General features: G+C 44.6%; 3 protein-coding genes across 5 annotated transcripts in view; 2 read left to right on the top strand and 1 right to left on the bottom strand.

Moving 5' to 3' along the window:
• The window catches only part of LOC135973540 (uncharacterized), a 904472-nt gene that overhangs the window by 259920 nt on the left and 625650 nt on the right, over positions 1–18902 (top strand). The gene's annotated exons all lie outside the window — the stretch shown is intronic.
• Positions 2943–18902, bottom strand: part of LOC101953796 (synaptotagmin-like protein 4) — a 68772-nt gene continuing 52812 nt past the window's right edge. For all 3 annotated transcript variants that reach the window (XM_005291832.5, XM_065557291.1, XM_042851074.2), the window contains 2 exons: positions 9422–9627; positions 2943–3976 (listed from right to left, as the gene is read on the bottom strand). In XM_005291832.5, the coding sequence (XP_005291889.1) occupies positions 3831–3976; positions 9422–9627 (352 nt within the window). In that variant the 3' untranslated portion in view covers positions 2943–3830. The remainder of the gene's footprint in view (positions 3977–9421; positions 9628–18902) is intronic.
• LOC135973541 (uncharacterized) lies at positions 11203–13483 on the top strand. Its single transcript, XM_065557302.1, has 2 exons — positions 11203–11919; positions 12914–13483. The coding sequence occupies exons 1-2, from the start codon at positions 11343–11345 to the stop codon at positions 13387–13389; spliced, it is 1053 nt and encodes a 350-aa protein (XP_065413374.1). The 5' UTR covers positions 11203–11342; the 3' UTR covers positions 13390–13483.

The following is an 18902-nucleotide window of genomic DNA, read 5'->3' as shown; positions in this document are numbered from 1 at the left end:
TTAACAATCTGAGCAGGTCTGATTAGACACAGGTCACATGGTTTGCTTCTGTTTCCTGACTGGAGGAGCAAAACTTCTTATAATCTCACTTTCTCTGCACATCTTGCTATTGGTGAATTAAAAATTTGCTACTTGAGCAAAACGCTCCTGCTTGTAAATTCACTCAAGATATCTGCAAAAAGCAGATACGAAAGAGGCATAAGCACGTTCATTCTTGAGTGCAGAAGAATGGTCACATGGAGTTTTTCCTGCAGAATTTGCCCAGCTCTAGTCACGATATTAACCTTTTCATTTTAAAAAAGGACCAGATCCTGTAACCCACACACGTAGGCCTACTCCGGACTATAGGATTACTTGTGTCCCACCAGTAATTGGTGGTTGCAGGATCTAGCCCTAAGGACCATAACTTCGGTTTCAGCTGCATGCAAAGACACACGTGACTTCAACGAAGTTGCATGTTTATATCCAGGGGAATTATGGACCTAAATATATTTACTATGTATAAGAAAAGCCCTCTCTTTTGAAGGGAGTTTGTTTAATCCATCATACAAAAAAATAATAAATACAATCAGAAGCCTTTTGATCTATTATTTCCAAATTAATCTGCAGCGCATGTTAACATGGACCTGTGCTATAGTAGCCTATAACATATAGATACTTTACCTCTTACAGGTTGAATTCACAGATGACAAATGTCAATGTAAAACACATACCAATGGCCATTAATCTTTTATTTGCTACAGGTTCCTCCACTCCTATGTAGGACACTGACATGTGACAAAGTGCCTTGCATTTTTGCTGATAAAGTGCTTTCTGTTTATTAAGTGAAGCAGATATGACCTCCTACATTACACATGACTATGCTACCACTGTATTATGCTTGGCGGTGTAATCTTTTACTCTGATGTGCTAATAAATACAACATTTATTAATAATTAATAATTCTGAAATTAATCAGGGCTTAATTTACAAAAAAACAAAACAACCACCACCCAAAAAACCAATGCAACCTTAAAAAACAAAAACAAAAATATATAGATCACAATATCTTGGGCCAAACTCATCCAAACTTTGACACCAGGGATGAACTTGGCCCTGTAACAATGATTATGTCACTTTGTTGGCACCATATTAGGAAAGAACTGAATCTTGGGTGTACAGCTAATGCTAATATGAAATAAATACTTAAAAAGTAATTTGAAAAGTTCATGTGTGTGTAAACAGCGGTTTTGGCACATTCATCACAAATGTACAAACACTGTACATCACTGAAAGGAAAAACAAGTATGTATTTACATTATGGCCCAAAATGTTGATACCCATTATTCACAATAAATAGCACTTCACTCCACAGATAGTCCCACAGAAGTCAGTGGGACCACTCAGAGTAAAGTACTATTCAAACAGTACAAGTATCAGAATCTGCTCCTATGTAAGCAGAAAATCAGTATGTTATAGGCCAGATTTTCATACCCTTACTTGGGTTTAGTAGCACCTTAGCCAAGGAGTAATCCTCTCAACTCTGATAGCACTATCCATGGAGTAAAGCATTACTCAATGTAAAAGTATCTGAATCCACTCTGAGTAACTTCATTGAAACCAACAAGGCTACTCAGGGTAGTAAAGTTAAGATTTTAAATTGAGCCAATCCCAACCATGGGGCCAATCTAGCTCCTTTTGTTCACACTTCAGAGATAGTCAATGGGATAATTTGTGTGAGCAAAGTGAACAATCTTTAGTATCTCTTTCTCTTCATTTGATCTTGTTTTCCTGTGGCAGGGGTCCCCAATGCGGGTCTAAGTGCGCCCGCGTACTGGCCAGCAGATGAGCATCCGCCGAAACACTGTCGAGAAGCAGCATCATCCAGAGGCGGCGATGCTGCTGCTTGTCGGCAGCATTTCGGCGGATGCTCATCCACTGCCATGGTCCTCCGTGGCTCGTCGTCTGGCGCCTGCCAGATGAAAAAGGTTGGGGACCACTGTCCTATGGGCTATTTCTTAGTGCTTCAACACTACAGTTTGCCAACATTTTTCTAACATTTGACCAATGTTAAAGGATTGTTTTACTAAACTGAATTTAAATGAAAAAGCTACCTACATCCACTTAACTTTTCAGGGTTTGTGAAAAAAAAGTGTCTTGATATTCTTAATCAAAAATGTTCTCTATCACTTACTTAGGACCTGTTTTTTGGTAAGCTGAAAGTCTGTGGTAACCTAAGACAGGTGCTTTGGTAAACAAATAATTTAAAAAAAAATGGAAATTAAGAAATCCACAAAACCCAAAAAAGGCATCAGTATTGAACCCTTCAAAAGGAAAACAAACTTCAACGGTTTTCATGATTTCCCCCCACATTTCTCAACCAGCTCTACTCAGCCTTGCAAATTGCTTTTAAAGGTCAGATACCTAGAGAAGAAATTTCTCCAAGAGTAACCACTCTGGACTAGGCAAGTATGATTCTGTTTAGTGGCATTGCCTCTATTTTATTTTGTATATATAGAATTACTCAGACCATACTAACGATAGGTATAAGGAGATCATTTGGTACCTGAGGGAAATCATTCTATTTAATCAAAGTATGTACATTTAAAGAGGAAATTACAAAGCTGCATTTGAAATTGTTGCAAAATCTCTACTGATATGCACTGGATAGATGCAAAATCCCCAAAAGCTGCTATTTAATGATAACTCCAACACAGACCGCAACTTGTTGACATCAGTCGAGAGAAAGGAAGATCAAAGAAGTAGCCAGAGGTACAGGGAGCAGTGGGAGATTTCGCCAGCTCTTTTTACTATGTAACTTGTTACTTTGGTGCAGTATGTACAGTCATGGAATACTTACCTTTCCCATCAGTTCCAAAAATCTCCCTCCTGTCCTTGGCTGTAGTTTTGACCTTTCTTGATACACCTCATGAGTCTGACAGAAAGGCTGCTTGCTACACATCTTAATTTCATACTTAATGTTTTATATACACAAGGCATTTGAAAGAACCGATTTGGCCCAGCAGTGATTTAATCATATTTTGTATTTGGCTGAGTGCAAACTAATTTATATTCCACTGCAGTTTTCCTTTAAGTAAGTGACTTGCCCAAGGTCACAGAGGAAGTTTGTGGCAGGGTTGGGAATAGAACCTGTATCTACTGGGCTGGTACATTAGCTGAAAGACCATCATTCCTCGTTTCCAAATAAAAACAGTATGGAATTAAATTTATTGAATTCTTCTCTGATATATCTTAGTCATGTTGCTACATTGTCTGCTCCAAACAGTCCTCTTTCTGCAGGTCCACCTTGAATCTCAAAGCAATCTAAAGTGGATTTTTCCTCTGAGTCATTGCCACATTATCAGTGACCGATGGAAAGGTCCCATTTTGAGATGATGCTTGCAATCCTGCAGCCAGTATGAAGCGTACCACTTGAAAGGGAATATGGAGAATGCCAAGCTGCAGCTTTATTACAGCTGTCTCACTGCACAGAAAAACAGCACAAAAATCCAGTAACAAAATAAACCCTGTATAAAAAAAATATATATTTACACTTCTTCCCTGCCAATGTACTGAGAGTCTAATGAAGTCTAAGATAGAGTATATAAATGATTAACAAAAGTAACCATTGGCCTCTTGCTAAAATCAAGCATAGCATCAGTTTAGCATCTTCTAAATCCTCTACTGGGGGATTAACACCACTTAGCACCTACCATCTTTAAAGCACAATGCAATCATTATCTAATTAACCTGACACCTGTGCAGGTAGGGGAGGGGCTCCATTCCCTGGTCATGGGGAGCTTCCCAATTCTAATGAATATGCTCATAGTTTTAATTGTACAACAGAAGTTTCATTTCAGTTTCCTCCTCCCTGCCAGTGAGCGTAGCGGCAGCAATCCTTCAATCCATTCATTGGAGGCTGACATCATTTCCTGCCAAAAGGCCACTTCCTCCTGTGTGGAGTCCATCCAGTCCACGGAGATACCATAGCTAGTGCCTTAGAAAGAACAAGAAGGAGGTGATCATGGCAAGAGCTGCAGAAGAGGTTTCCATTACATGCAAGAATATTTAAATGTAATCTAGTCCTTCCTTGGGGTCCAATCCTGAGGAGCGCTGTGCACCCTGAACACTTACTGTTCCACTGCTGAGACTCTGAATGTCAGGCCAAAGTCAATTTAAGTGCCCAAAGTCAGAAGTCCCTTAAACGCAATTTGCAAAGAAAAATTATATTGGGCTCATACCTTTCTTGCCTTTTTTTGATCATAAAGAAGGCCTTAAAAATTGTGTTTTTAAAAGGAATTTGTTGTGAGTGTGTGTGGGCGGGAGGGGAAGGAGGTTTGTGTTTTTTGCCTGTTTTAGACCAGCAATTCATCGCTTGTTTACCTTGGAAGCACTAGTGAAATGATGGTATCACAAGGTTTCAAGAGACTGAAAGCTCTGCTAATAAGACAAGGGATTTTTAAATCAGACTGTTGAAAACCTTTTGGTGTTGTTAAATGTGTATTAACACCAATGCTTAATGAACATTTTGGAGAAAGGATGCTGTTGTTAAATCTTTAACAACCCTAGTTTAATTGACTCCTAAGACCTCAGAATGCATACATGCGGAGGTCCCAGGTCTTGGAGCAAAACGAGTGAACACCAGACTTGACATTCCTCATATTTTAAAAGGTAAAAATCCAAGCAGAAAAAAAAAGTTTAAAAGTCTGTCATCACCATTCATCATGTTTACCTTTATATTATATCCCTTTCCACCACCCGCCATTTGATTCCTCTGTTTAAGCTCATACCCTGCAAACACTTTACACACATGTAATTTTAAGCGCACAAGTAGTAGCCCCATTGAAGTCAACAGAATTACCCATTTGCTTAAAGTTAAAACGTGCTTAGTGTCTGCGGGATTGGGCCATATAACATGAACATTTTGGGCAAGGACTGCCTCTGTATGTTTGCACAGTGCCCAAGACAACTGGGACCCAATCCAAACTGGGGCCCCTGGGTGCTAGTGTGAGATAAAATGATAAACAGATAACAATGAAGCAGCAAAATAAGGCACAAGCCCAATTCCTCCAAAAGCCTCCCTTAAAACTATACTTTAAAGATGCATCAAAATATGAATGTGAATGAACCAAGATATTTTAGGACTCATTCAGACTATTTCTGAATCCTGGGGCATTCTATCTGGTAGCAATCCAGGGCTACTCTGGCCTACATTTCTTTCATATAGAAATCATGTTTTTGATAGCGTAATTTAATTTGATACATTTAATTCCAATTCAATTACTCTGGCAATTTACCTAGCACTTGGCTTTAAGTTCAAACAGCAATCAATTTGTAAGCATCAGAGGATAATAGGGTGATAAGTAATAGCCAACATGGATTTGTCAGGAACAAATCACGCCAAACCAACCTAATTGCCCTCTTTGACTGGGCTACTGGCTTAGTGCACAGGGGGAAGCAGTACATATTACGAAGGCTTTTGACACAGTCTCACATGACATTCTAATAAACTAGGGAAATGTGGTTGAGATGAAATTACTAAAAGGTGGATGCACAATTGGTGGAAAGATCATCCTCAGAGTAGTTAATGGTTCACTGTGAAACTGGGAAGGTGTATATGGTGGGATCGCTCAGGGGTCAGTCTTGGGTCCGGCATTGTTCAATACTTTAATTATTTGGATAAGGGAGAGGAGACTGCTTATAAAATTTGTGGATCGTGACACTAAGCTGGGAGGGGTTTCAAGCACTTTTGAGGACAGTATTCGAATTAAAAATCATCTTAAATTGAAGAACTAGTCTGCAATCAACAGGATGAAATTTAATAAAGACAAGTGCAAAGTACTCCATTTAGTAAGGAAAAAATCACGTGCAAAGTTACAAAATAGGTAGTACCTAGCTAGGCAGTAGTACGGCAGAAGAGGATTCAGGTCTTATAGTGAATCACAAATTGAATACAAGTCAACAATGTGATGCAGGTGCAAAAAAAAGGCTAATTGAGATAACGGAGGCCTTAGCTGGAATACCATGTCCAGTTCTCGGCACCATACATTGAGAGAGATGTGGACAAACTGGAGAGAGCAACAAAAGTGATAAAATTTTAAGAAAACCTGACCTCCGAGGAAAGGTTAAAAAAAGCTGGGCATGTTTAGCCTTGAGACAAGACTGAGAGGGGACCCGACAACAGTCTTCAAATATGTCAAAGGCTGTTATAAAGAGGATGGTGATCAATTATTCTCCATGTCCACTGAAGGTACAACATGATGGAATGGGCTTTATCTGCAGCAAGGGAGATTTAGGTTAGAGAGTAAGAAAAATGTTCTAACTATAAGGATAGTTAAGTACTGGAACAGGTTATCAAGGGAGATTGTGGAGTCCTTGTCACTAGAGGTTTTTAAAAACAGGTTAGACATATGACTGTCAGGGATGGTCTAAATATACTTGGTCCTGCCTCAGCATGGGGGTGGGGTTGAAATGGACCTCTTGAGATCCCTTCCAGTTCTATACTTCTATGATTCTATACCACTGCCAACCAAAGAAATGTCTGAATTTGGACCATATCATATTGGCAACAATGAATCCTGAATGTGATATTTTTATATCTCGTTTATTAGCTTGTTGTAGCTGCTATTTCACAGTTGGGAACTTCATAACACTCTTGGTGACATGTTAGGAGACAGAAAACAGAAGGTGTGCTGGCAAGTCCCCCACTGCCAGTACTTAAGTAGGTCTGAGAGGAAGATCTTCCAACTGCTACAAACGTTTTCCAAACAACCCCTGGGGAACTGTTCATCCTGTATTATAACCCATTGAAATTTCCTCTGCCTCTTCCCTCTCAGCAAGGCCTCCTGTAACAATTTCCTGGTCTAATAATAGAACTCTAAACTGCACTCATTTTTGGTGAGTTATATTTGTTGCACTTTAACAGTTTCATGTAGAAAAATAAAATCTGCCAAGGCCTAAATGTGGGACACGCTGCAAACTAACCCACAATGAGCACCATCAGAAAAAGGCACAGAACAGATTTCAACAGAATGGAATTCATTTCTTTAGCATCAATAATGTTGATTATAATCTCTGCATTAGGAGGCAACATTTTTTACGTCAGCTGTGTGTGTTAAAGGCAAGATGACTTGGACAATAGAGTGGAGAGTATGCTTATCAAATATGCAGATGACACTGAGCTGTGAGGAGCCATAAGCACTTTGGAGAACAGGATTAGAATTCAAAGTGACCTTGACAAATTAGAAAAATCTTTCTGAAATCAACAGGATAAGTTCAATAAAGATAAGTGTAAAATACTTCACTTAGGAAGGAACCCCCCCCCCCCCAAGCACATGCACAATTACAAAATGGGGACTAGCCGCTAGCTGGCTGTGCTGCTGAAAAAGGATTTGGGGATTATAGTGGATCACAAATTGAATACGAGTCAGTGTGATGAAGTTGCAAAAAAAAAAAGGCTAATGTCAGTCTGGGGCATATGAACAGGAATGTCATATGTAAGATACAGGAGGTAATTGTCCCACTCTACTCGGCACTGGCAAGTACTGTGTTCAGTTCTGGGCACCACACTTCAGGAAAGATGTGGGGTTGGAGAGAATCCAAAAGAAAGCAACAAAAATGATAAAAGGTTAAAAAACCTGACCTACGAGGAAAGGTTATACACATCTGGGCATATTTAGTCTTGAGAAAAGAAGATTGTGATCAGGTCCCCCCTCAGTTTTCAAAACATGTGAAGGGCTGTTATAAAGAGGACAGCGATCAGTTGTTCTCCATGTCCACTGAAGGTAGGACAAACAGTAATGGGTTTAATCTGCAGCAAGGGAGATTTATGTTAGATATGAGGGGGAAAAAACAACCGAACAGTATGGGTAGTTAAGCTCTGGTACGCACTTCCAAGGGAGGCCGTAGAATCCCCAACCCTGGAAGTTTTTTTAGAATCTGTTGGACAACCACCTGTCAGGGATGGTCTAGGTCTACTTGGTCCTGCCTCAGAGCAGGGGGCTGGATTGATGGCTCTTAAGGTCCCTTCCAGCCATTCATTTCTAAGATTCTATGAAGATCTCCCCCTGAAAAGGGGGCGGGGGGAGTAAATGGAAACTGAAGCGAAGAGGCAACAAAGGACGACTACCCAAGTGAAGGGCAGTGAAGCACTGTGTCAGAAGACACAATTTCTAATGAAGGTCCATATAGAAATCTTGGTACAGAACCATGGACATCAGCTATATCCCACCCTTTGTCTATCTGGTCAATTTAGGAGCCACAGTGGCAGAATACATCAGCATGTCCCTGACTTTAAGCGTCGTAATCCTAGTGATATAACACACTTGAAGGTGGGCACATGTCTAAGTGCCTGCCTGAATTGGACCTTAGACTGTAAACTTTGAGACAGAGATTGTCTCTTAACATGTTTATACAGTATCTAGCACAATGGGGTGCCAATCTCATGGGGGGTTGTCGGCACTACTGTGATCCAAATAAATCTAACAATATTTATGTCCAGCAGACTACACTTTTCCATTTTGTGCTTTATTTCCAGCTACCATAATCTCAGCACTGACTGTGCACCATGAGTACCCAGTGTGCATCCATTGCCATTGTAAGGTATTCATTATTGGTCTCACTTGTAAATGTCAATATATTGTTATAGGAGGGAGTTACCCGGTGGTGCTGATACACAAGTTCTTTTTCTTAATGTGCAAGCACTATTCAGTCAATGGAGAAGTGCTGCACTTTATTTGGGGGAGCTGTTGCAAACAGAAGTAGAGCCAGTTCTTGGGATGGAGTTGCTTCCTGGGATCCAGGTATTAGTCCCAGGTTTTGCAGGACTGTCCTGCTTTCACCTATAAAAACCCCCTGTCCTGGTTGAAAAGGCTCCTGTCTTGCAGAGCTGGCTGGGCTTGACTCCCTGCTCCAGGCATTGCAACCTGCTTCCACTCCTCCTGTGCTCTCTAATTTGCTCCTTGCTCTGAGACCATGTCTGCCTCCACAAGGGCCTTTCCTGGCCCCTCCCCGGGCCTGGTAAATGCTCAGAATGCTGGAGCAGAGCCCAGCCAGCCCCTTGCGACAGGAGTTGCTGCATCAGGGTGAGTGCAGGACAAACTCTCTCTGCAACTCCCTGACCCTCCCACCCTCTGGGGGCAGGCCCATCCCACTTTAGCCCATGAGAAAATTGGGAGGGATATTGGTGTCTGGGCTGAGATTTCTGAAAGAGGGGTTTGCCAGCATGCCATTTGTGACCACCTCTGACCCAGGACTGGTGTGTGCATGTAAATCCAAGTTACACTTGGAATACACCCACACTCGTCACTGATGTCTCCTCCAACATGAAGCTGACCTGGAAGGCCCCATCATGTTCTATGGCTTAGTAGAGCGGTGACAATAATCAACAAAATTGAATTTAAAGAAAAAAAAAATCTACTGACTCAAATAAGGATCCAATTACCTGTCCCAAGGCCCAGCCGGATCCCTCCGAGGAAGTGATTGGTTAGTTTTTCATGATCCCACACAGTCAGCTCAACACAGGCATCTTTCAGATCTTCTGTGTGGAATCCATCGTACACAATAGTGTGATTAAAAACAGGGTTTGGGTCTCTTTTAATAACTCTGGTCTTCTGGTAACTCTTCTTACTGGTGTCTGGAAGCACGTAGCTTAGCAAGGAGAAAAAAATACATCATGTAATGCAGAGAAACAAATTTTTAAACTATTTTCTGGTTTTATTTTTGGTATGGATGGATCTGAACCAAATTTCTGGGTCCACAGACTCCTCAATTGTGATCTTAGGGGAAATTTGGTCTCAATTTAACAACTAGTCTCTAGAGACATTAGAATAGTCAAAAGTTTTAAATGAAAGACTTTGTCATAAGATTCCATCTTAAAAGTGAAAGTTTTCATGAAGAATTTTCTCTATTTTAAAATTTGATGGTTTTGGCAAAGGTTTGGTGAGCATTTATAAAAATTATTCATTTTCATTTGATATTTATAAAAATAAATTTGATTTTTTTAAAAATAAACAATGTCTTGAACGGACATTAGCACAAGAACCCAACTACTGTGATACTTAATAATCCAGCACCAATCCTAATAATAGTTCTGGCCACATCGCAACACAAATTCTAAACAAGACTGAAAGTCCTATAGGATCCAACCCTAACACAAACCCAGGGATTCCTACAAGAAATACACCCAATAGTAGCACTGGTACAATTACTGGCCTCAATCCAAAAACAAACACCTACTGGCCCCAACCCTACACCTAGCACGGTGAAACCTACCAATGCCAATCTTAGCCCTGGTTAGAGGACCTCCATTGGCCACAGCCCTACCCTAGGCTGGGCCCTCTTCCAGCCACAACCACAACCCTAGACCACAGATCTCTTCCAGTCCCAGTCCTAATGGCTCTAATCCAAATCCTAGCCTGGAAAGCTCTACTGATCCAAACCCTAACCATATCCCGGAAAGCCCAACCAGCCCCAAACTCTAATCCTAGTCTGACAAGCCCTACCAGCTCCAAACCTAATAGGTCAGCAAACCCTACTAGCTCCAACTCTGGCCCAGTGAGTCACACAGTCCCCACCTCTGGTCCTAGACTAGCAAGGCTTACCAGCCCCAACCGTAACCTGAGCCCGGGGCCCTCTACTGGCCCCACCCCTAATCCTAGCCCAGGGCCTTGTTGTATTAATTTAGGTGGAACATATGGGCCTAAAGGGTCAAAGGTGTTAAAGACCTTGTCACTGTCCAACATTAAACAAGGTTTGGGATAGAGAAACCTCAGCCTGCTTAGTATCATGGCAAGCCCACCTTTAAAAATCCTTTAAAACCATTTATTAAAGATACAGAAAAGAAGAAAACACAGTTAACGCATCTGAAATGTAAAGTATTAAATAAGGCTTTCACTTTAACACCATCTCTTGTTCCCTTTCCCTTTAGCTAGAGAGATTTTAGAAGGAGTATCCTCCTTAGTCTCTTAGGCCTGGTCTACACTAGGCGTTTATGTCGAAGTTAGCGCCGTTACATCGAATTAACCCTGCACCCGTCCACACTGCGATGCTATTTAGTTCGACATAGAGGTCTCTTTAATTCGACTTCTGTACTCCTCCCCGACGAGGGGAGTAGCGCTAAATTCGACATGGCCATGTCGAATTAGGCTAGGTGTGGATGGAAATCGATGCTAATAGCTCCGGGAGCTATCCCACAGTGCACCACTCTGTTGACGCTCTGGACAGCAGTGCGAGCTCGGATGCTCTGACCAGCCACACAGGAAAAGCCCCGGGAAAATTTGAATTGGAATTCCTTTTCCTGTCTGGCCAGTTTGAATCTCATTTCCTGTCTGGACATCGTGGCGAGCACAGCAGCACTGGCAACGATGCAGAGCTCTCCAGCAGTGATGGCCGTGCAGTCTGTGAATAGAAAGAGAGCCCCAGCATGGACTGATCGTGAAGTCTTGGATCTCATCGCTGTGTGGGGCGATGAGTCCGTGCTTTCTGAGCTGCGATCCAAAAGAAGGAATGCAAAGATCTACGAGAAGATCTCTAAAGACATGGCAGAGAGAGGATACAGCCGGGATGCAACGCAGTGCCGCGTGAAAATCAAGGAGCTGAGACAAGGCTACCAGAAGACCAAAGAGGCAAACGGACGCTCCGGATCCCATCCCCAGACATCCCGTTTCTACGAGGCACTGCATTCCATCCTCGGTGCGGCCGCCACCACTACCCCACCAGTGACCGTGGACTCTGAGGATGGGATACTGTCCACGGCCGGTTCCTCGGACATGTTAGGGGACGGGGAAGATGAGGAAGGAGATGAGGAGGGCGAGGCAGTCGGCAGCTCTCACAACGCTGATTTCCCCGACAGCCAGGATCTCTTCATCACCCTTACAGAGATCCCCTACGAAGCGTCCCGAGCCGTTACCCCGGACACAGAATCTGGTGAAGGATCAGCCAGTAAGTGTTGTAAACATCTAAACATTTATTTTAAACAAAACAGGAATATTAACAATTAAAAGAATGGGTTGTTCATGATTAGTGTGCCCTAGGCGCTTAACGGTTTAGTAAGGGGCAGTGCAAGTTTTGAAAAGAAATCTAGCAATGTCCGGTTTTCAGTGATTGTCCTGCACAAGCCGCTCTACTGTTTATTCCCTGCTACTGCAGCTACAGTAAAATGCGGTCTATGTGTCCGGGGATAGAGCAGTAATCCTCCTGGGACATCTCGATGAAGCTCTCCTGGAGGTAACTTGAAAGCCGTTGCATGAGGTTCTTGGGGAGAGCGGCCTTATTGGGTCCTCCGAAGTACGACACGTTGCCGCGCCACGAGATTATCAAGTACTCCGGGATCATTGCTCTGCACAGCAGGGCGGCATACGGCCCTGGTCTTTGGAGGCTTTCCCGGAGCATTCTCTCTTTGTCGCTCTCGGAGATCCTCATCAGGGTGATGTCGGCCATGGTGACCTGCTTTTAATTAGGTAGGGGAATGTTAGTGTTGGGACTGCTTTCCCATTCCTTTACAGAACTGTAACCGCTGGTTTGCAGCCACGCGGTGGAGGCGGGAGAGGGGCAGCCGAAAGGGATCGTTCCCGGGGACAGCCGCGAGGGGGTGGGACAGGGGCAGAGTTCCCGCTTGCCGGATTGCTGGCAGCAGGGACTGACATTGATTTAAATGTGAAATGAGGCCAGTGGTAATATAAAAGTTTTAAACTGCCACAAGTGTACGGCTTACCATGTCTGCCTGCAACAGAAATTCCGTTGTGCTGCCTCGCTTCTCAAATGTGCTGTTCAAGACCCCAGGCACTGAATGCGAAGGCCGAGAATTCGACCTTGTGCTGAGTGCGCATGTGAAAGGTGCTGTGCATGGTCTTGTTCACAGAGAAAGACTATGTTCTTTGTTCACAACTACATTTATCTTTCTTAGGAATTCACTCCCTTTTTCCCATTTCCACAGCCCCGTCTGCGACTGTCTCACAACCTAGCCTGGAATCACACTCCCAGAGGCTAGCGCGGATTAGGCGTAGGAAGAAGAGGACACGGGAGGACATGTTCTCTGAGCTTATGGCCTGTTCCCAAGCCCAGGCAGCACAGCAGACCCAGTGGCGGGAGAACTTGACCCGAATGCACCAAGCCAACATGGATCGGGAGGAGAGGTGGCGGCAGGAAGACCAGCAGGCGACTCAAACGCTGCTTGGACTACTGAGGGAGCAAACGGACACACTCCGGCGCCTTGTGGATGTTCTGCAGGAACGGAGGCAGGAGGACAGAGCCCCGCTGCAGTCCATCTGTAACCGCCATCCCCCGCCACCAAGTCCCATACCCACCTCACCCAAAGTGCAAAGAAGGAGAGGCGGCAGAGTCCCTGCTAAGTCTCACTCCACCCCTGCAGAGAGCTCTAGTAGCAGAAGGCTCTCATTTCCCAAAATTTGAAAAGTTCTTTCCTTCCCGCCTGACAGAAGCCCACGTCCAAGTTTCACCTCCCAATGCCATGTGTAGTTGATAATAAAAAATTCGTTTCTGTTAACTACTGTTTCAATCATGTTCTTTTGGAGGAGGAGGGGAAAGGGGGTTGGTAATTGGACAGGACAGTCTCCTTTGGCAGGGTACATAGTCGGGGGCAGGCACAGCAGCAGGGCACATACACAGTGCAGTGATGCAGTGACTAGTTACCCCGGTTAGTCTGGGAGGTTGTTTTCATGTTATGTTGGGGGAGGGGGTTGCTCTGTGACTTTGTGGCGGGGGAGGGCAGTTACAGATCTTGAGCGCCGGTCCTTAGGCAGGATCACAGAGCCACACAGCAGGGGATCTGTAACCGTCCTCCCCCTGCCACAAAGTCAAATAGACCCCCCATACACACAGTCCCGATCAGGAGGGGTGACAGGCTCCGTTGAAACAAGCATCCCACCGCAGCGGAGCCTGTCAATCCTTGAGTTTAGAAGCTGCATTCGCGTCACAACACTACACCCGCTCCGCACCACAGTCTGCGTCCCAGTTTTAAAAAATTCCCGCGAAAACAGTATTAAAGAAAACGGTGTGCTTTAACAAAGTAGAACTATTTTTATTTCGACACGTGTGTTGGAGGGGGGGTGAAGGGGGTATGTAACTGGATAGGATAGTCAACATTACCTGGGTAAAGAAACGGGGGCAGGTTTAGCTTCTCAGTACACAAACTATAAAGTCACAGGTTACCCTGCTCACTCAGGAACTTTGCTTTCAAAGCCTCCCGGATGCACAGCGCTTCCCGCTGGTCTCTTCTAATCGCCCGGCTGTCTGGCTGTGAGTAATCACCAGCCAGGCTATTTTCCTCAACCTCCCACCCCGCCATAAAGGTCTCCCCCTTGCTCTCACAGAGATTGTGGAGCACACAGCAAGCTGCTATAACAATGGGGATATTGGTTTCGCTGAGATCACAGCGAGTCAGTAAGCTTCTCCATCTCCCCTTGAGACGGCCAAAAGCACACTCCACCACCATTCTGCACTTGCTCAGCCGGTAGTTGAAGAGTTCTTTTTCAGTGTCCAGGGCGCCAGTATAGGGCTTCATGAGCCAGGGCATTAGCGGGTAGGCTGGGTCCCCGAGGATGACTATAGGCATCTCCACATCCCCAACAGTTATTTTGTGGTCCGGGAAGTAAATACCTTGTTGCAGCCGTCTAAACAGACCAGAGTTCCTGAAAACACGAGCGTCATGAACCTTGCCTGGCCATCCCACGTAGATGTTGGTAAAACGTCCCCTGTGGTCCACCAGTGCTTGCAGCACCATGGAAAAGTAGCCCTTTCGGTTAATGTACTGGGTGGCCTGGTGGTCCGGTGCCAGGATAGGGATGTGAGTTCCATCTATGGCCCCACCGCAGTTTGGGAATCCCATCGCTGCGAAACCATCTATGATCGCCTCCACGTTTCCCAGGGTCACTACCTTTGGCAGCAGTACATCAACGATTGCCTTCGCTACTTGCATCACAACAACCCCCACGGTAGATTTGCCCACCCCAAACTGGTTCGCGACTGACCGGTAGCTGTCTGGCGTTGCAAGCTTCCAGAGGGCTATGGCCACTCGCTTCTGTACACTCAGTGCAGCTCGCAACCGGGTGTCACTGCGCTTCAGGGCAGGGGACAGCAACTCACAAAGTTCCAGGAAAGTTCCCTTCCGCATGCGAAAGTTTCGCAGCCACTGGGATTCATCCCAGACCTGCAGCACTATGCGGTCCCACCACTCAGTGCTTGTCTCCCGTGCCCAGAATCGCCGTTCCACGGCATCAACATGACCCATTGCCACTGTGATGTCCTCGGCGCTGGGTCGCCTGCTTTCTGACAGGTCTGTGCTACTCTCAGACTTCAGGACATCACCGCGGTGCCGTAGCCTCCTCGCCTGACTTTTCTGCATCTGCCTCAGGGAAACCTTTATGATAAGCTGCGAGACGTTGAGAGCGGCCACAACTGCAGCGATGGTCGCAGCGGGCTCCATGCTCGGAGTACAGTGGCGTCCGCACTGTCAATGACTGGAAAAGCGCGCGAACTGTTTTCCCGCCGGCGCTTTCAGGGAGGGAGGGCGGGAGTGATGGACGGATGACGACAGTTTCCCAAAAGCACCCTCGACTCATTTTGTTACCCAGAAGGCATTGCCGGCTACACCCAGAATTCCAATGGGCAGAGGGGACTGCGGGAACTGTGGGATAGCTGACCACAGTGCACCGCTTCGAATGTCGACGCTTTCTCCGTTAGTGTGGACGCACAAAGTCGAATTACTGTCCTTAGTGTGGACACACACGTTCGACTTTGCAATATCGATTACAAAAATTCGATGCAAGTAAAATCGAACTACTCTCGTAGTGTAGACAAGGCCTCAGATGGTAACTGTCCTTTTTGGGGAAAAGAGAAGAAGTTAGTAGAGATGGGCTGGAGCAGTCATTGCTGTTATTAAAGTCTGATCCTGTTTCCTAGAAGAAAAAACAAGATAAAGAAAAAGAGGAGAAACAAAAAGAACAGCAAAGATAGAAAACGTAGCTTCTGTTTCTGGCATTGATTCTAGCAACCTCACAGCTGGGAAAAAAACAGGCATAGCACACAGTTGTGACGTTGCACTCCGTAAGGTTTTATGGAAATATGCTTATGAATGTAAATATGATGTAACTGGAATATGCTTTATGAAAAAGGTCTCTTGTAAGGTATCATTACAAAGCTTATAAACTACTGAGGGTGTTCATCCTATTTGTATGTATGTATGTATCATTCTTGTATCTGAAGCTAGAAATATGAAGTATAACTCCGAAGTCCTATTGTAATTATGCAAAGTGTGGGCCATTAATGGTGGTTTGGAAGCTTGATGGCTCCCATTGACTAAGACAATTGGTTGTAAATGGCTCTGTTTACTTGCAAACCTCCCTGGGTACCTGCGGGCCAGCCCTGGAAGAATGAGGTCTCGCAGGACATGTGACCATGTCACAGGATACTGTAATCCATCTGAAACCTGGTGCTTTTCCATTTAGGAGGAGGGGTGGGGATCCAGAGAGACAAAGGGTTCCCACCTTGGGCCAAAGCTATAAAAAGGGTTGAAGCAGAACAAGGGGGGGGGGTTCCCACTCATGAGAAAGCCCCTGCTTTTCACCTAAGATGCCTGCTGGAACTAACAAGGACTGTACCCGGGGAAAGGATTGGGCCCAGACTAGGAAGGAGTCTAGTCTGTGAAAGAAGCTTATTGGAACATCTCTGGGGGTGAGATTTACCTGTAAACAGTTTCTTAAATGTATTAGGCTTAGACTGGCGCATTTTGTTTTATTTTGCTTGGTGACTTACTTTGTTCTGTCTGTTATTACTTGAAACCACTTAAATCCTACTTTTTATACTTAATGAAATCACTTTTGTTTATTACTTAACCCAGAGTAAGTGATTAATACCTGGGGGGGAGCAAACAGCTGTGCATCTCTCTCTCTATCAGTGTTATAGAGGGTGGACAATTTATGAGTTTACCCTGTATAAGCTTTATACAGAGTAAAATGGATTTGGACTCCATTGGGAACTGGGTGTTTGGGTGCTGGAGATAGGTGACCTGCTGAGCAGTTTTTGGTTAAAGTCTGCAGCTTTGGTGGACCAGACCTGGGTCTGTATTGCAACAGGCTAGTGTGTCTGGCTCAACAAGGCAGGGTTCTGGAGTCCCAAGCTGGCAGGGAAAACGGGCTCAGAGGTAATTTCAGCACATCAGGTGACAGTCTCGAGGGGGTCTCTGTGACTGAACCTGCCACAACAGTCTTACCAGCAATTTTGAGATTGGCAAACTTGTACCAGCATCAAGCTGTTTCGGGCACTGCTTTTAGCTGCTTCTTTCTGTTCACAGGCTTACAGCAGTGTTGCAAAATATACAGTCTTAGCCGACTAAGCCAGACAGAAGAAGAGAGATAGGAATGAGAACAAGGTGGGGAAGGAAAAGAACAGAAAGAAGGGGGACAAAGTCTCATGTTGCAGTTGGTATTCAGGATTTAGCTGAAGCCAGCAGAGGTGGGGATGTCATTTTTCTCCCTTTCTCTGACCCAGTCTGGTCAGGACAACTCTTAGTATTAGAATAAAGAGGGTCTGGGGTCCCAGGAAATGGTGTGGGTGGCAGGCATGATAATGAAGTTCACTCCAGTAGCCAATTTTTCCTTCCAAAAAAAATCTTTAAGGATCCCCACACCCCAAAGGAATAGCCCATCCTTTCACTATTTTGTCCACCAATTAGGCCTAATTTCTGACACATCAATTTTGATCTCACATGGTCTTGTTTACCAAGCATAGCACAGTCCTTGAGTTATATCAGTACGCCTTTTTGTTTGGAGCAGTTCAGTCAGTCGGTCTTCCTTTTGCAACTTTCCCCATCAACAACATTTGTTGTTGCAGGTTATTGTGACACTTCATGAACTTTTACTTATTGTTCACAGTTGAGCTCAGAAATTAGCATAAATCTGTAGGCCCAATTGACACAACAGCCCTCTGCCAGCCCTAACCTTAGCCCTGGGGCCCTCTGCCAGCCCCAAACCTAACTGTAGATGGGCAAGCCCCACGGATCCCAACCTTAAACCAAGCCCGAGCCCTCTGCCACCTATCCTAACATTAGCCAGGGGCCCTCTGCTGGCTCCACTAACCGTAGCCATGGAGCCATTGCCTACCCCATTCCTAATCCTTATCGTAGTGCAGGGCCCTTTTCTGGCCTAACTGTAGCTGGGCAAGCCCTGCAAGTCCTAACCTTAACCCTAGCCTGAGGCCCTCTGCTGGCCCCATTGCTGACTCTGAACTCGATCCCTTTCCTCAACTGTAACCCCCATTTGGGGATGATAGCCTTACCATTCCAGCAGTGCTACCTTCAACCATTCAAAAGTCATTATTTAAGCTAAAAAAATTGTGACATTGGACTTAAATTCATGAAATTTTAAAAATATATTTGATTTTCTTCTATTTCTCATCTTGTTTGGGATTTTAACGTTCATGTGTTCACACTTGTATCCCCAACAAGTAGGCTAAAAATCTTTCATTAAGAAAAAAGCAAGGTAAAATTCTGTGTAATCATTTTTATTTGGGAGCTAGGGCTCTCTAGAAAACATTTAAAATTGTGTTTTGGCAGCACTCCAATCCACGTCAACTCAAATACTTGCCCCAGAGTCCCTTAATGGCAACTCACATCCACATCCAAGGTGCCCTACCCACCATGAACCTAGGGGACCAACCCCTGGTTAAATGACACTTACAATTTCAAACCTTAAATCTAGTCTGGGGGTCCTCAACCTGGCCTATCCCTAACTCTACTCAGTCTACCCTGCAGTCTACAGTACCCCTAACCTTACATGAAGGCCACTTACAGGCTCCAACCTTAAACATATTTCAGAGACAGAAATCCTGTACAACAACATTAAACTTAGTTTGTGCCCTCACACCTCCCCACAGTCAAACCATAGCTTGGGCCCCCAAGCTTTGCCCTA

This window comes from Chrysemys picta, chromosome 9 (assembly GCF_011386835.1).
Source record: "Chrysemys picta bellii isolate R12L10 chromosome 9, ASM1138683v2, whole genome shotgun sequence".
In the NCBI taxonomy this organism is placed as follows: domain Eukaryota; kingdom Metazoa; phylum Chordata; order Testudines; family Emydidae; genus Chrysemys; species Chrysemys picta.
Note: the sequence above shows the minus strand (reverse complement) of the source record. Positions and strands in the feature narration are given on the sequence as shown.

What these genes read in the sequence shown, in the direction of transcription:
- LOC135973541 (XM_065557302.1), top strand. Translation starts at nt 11,343, where the DNA reads ATGCAGAGCTCTCCAGCAGTGATGGCCGTGCAGTCTGTGAATAGAAAG. An exon ending in ATCTGGTGAAGGATCAGCCA is followed by an intron (nt 11,920 to 12,913) that starts GTAAGTGTTGTA and finishes CCATTTCCACAG; the next exon opens with CCCCGTCTGCGACTGTCTCA.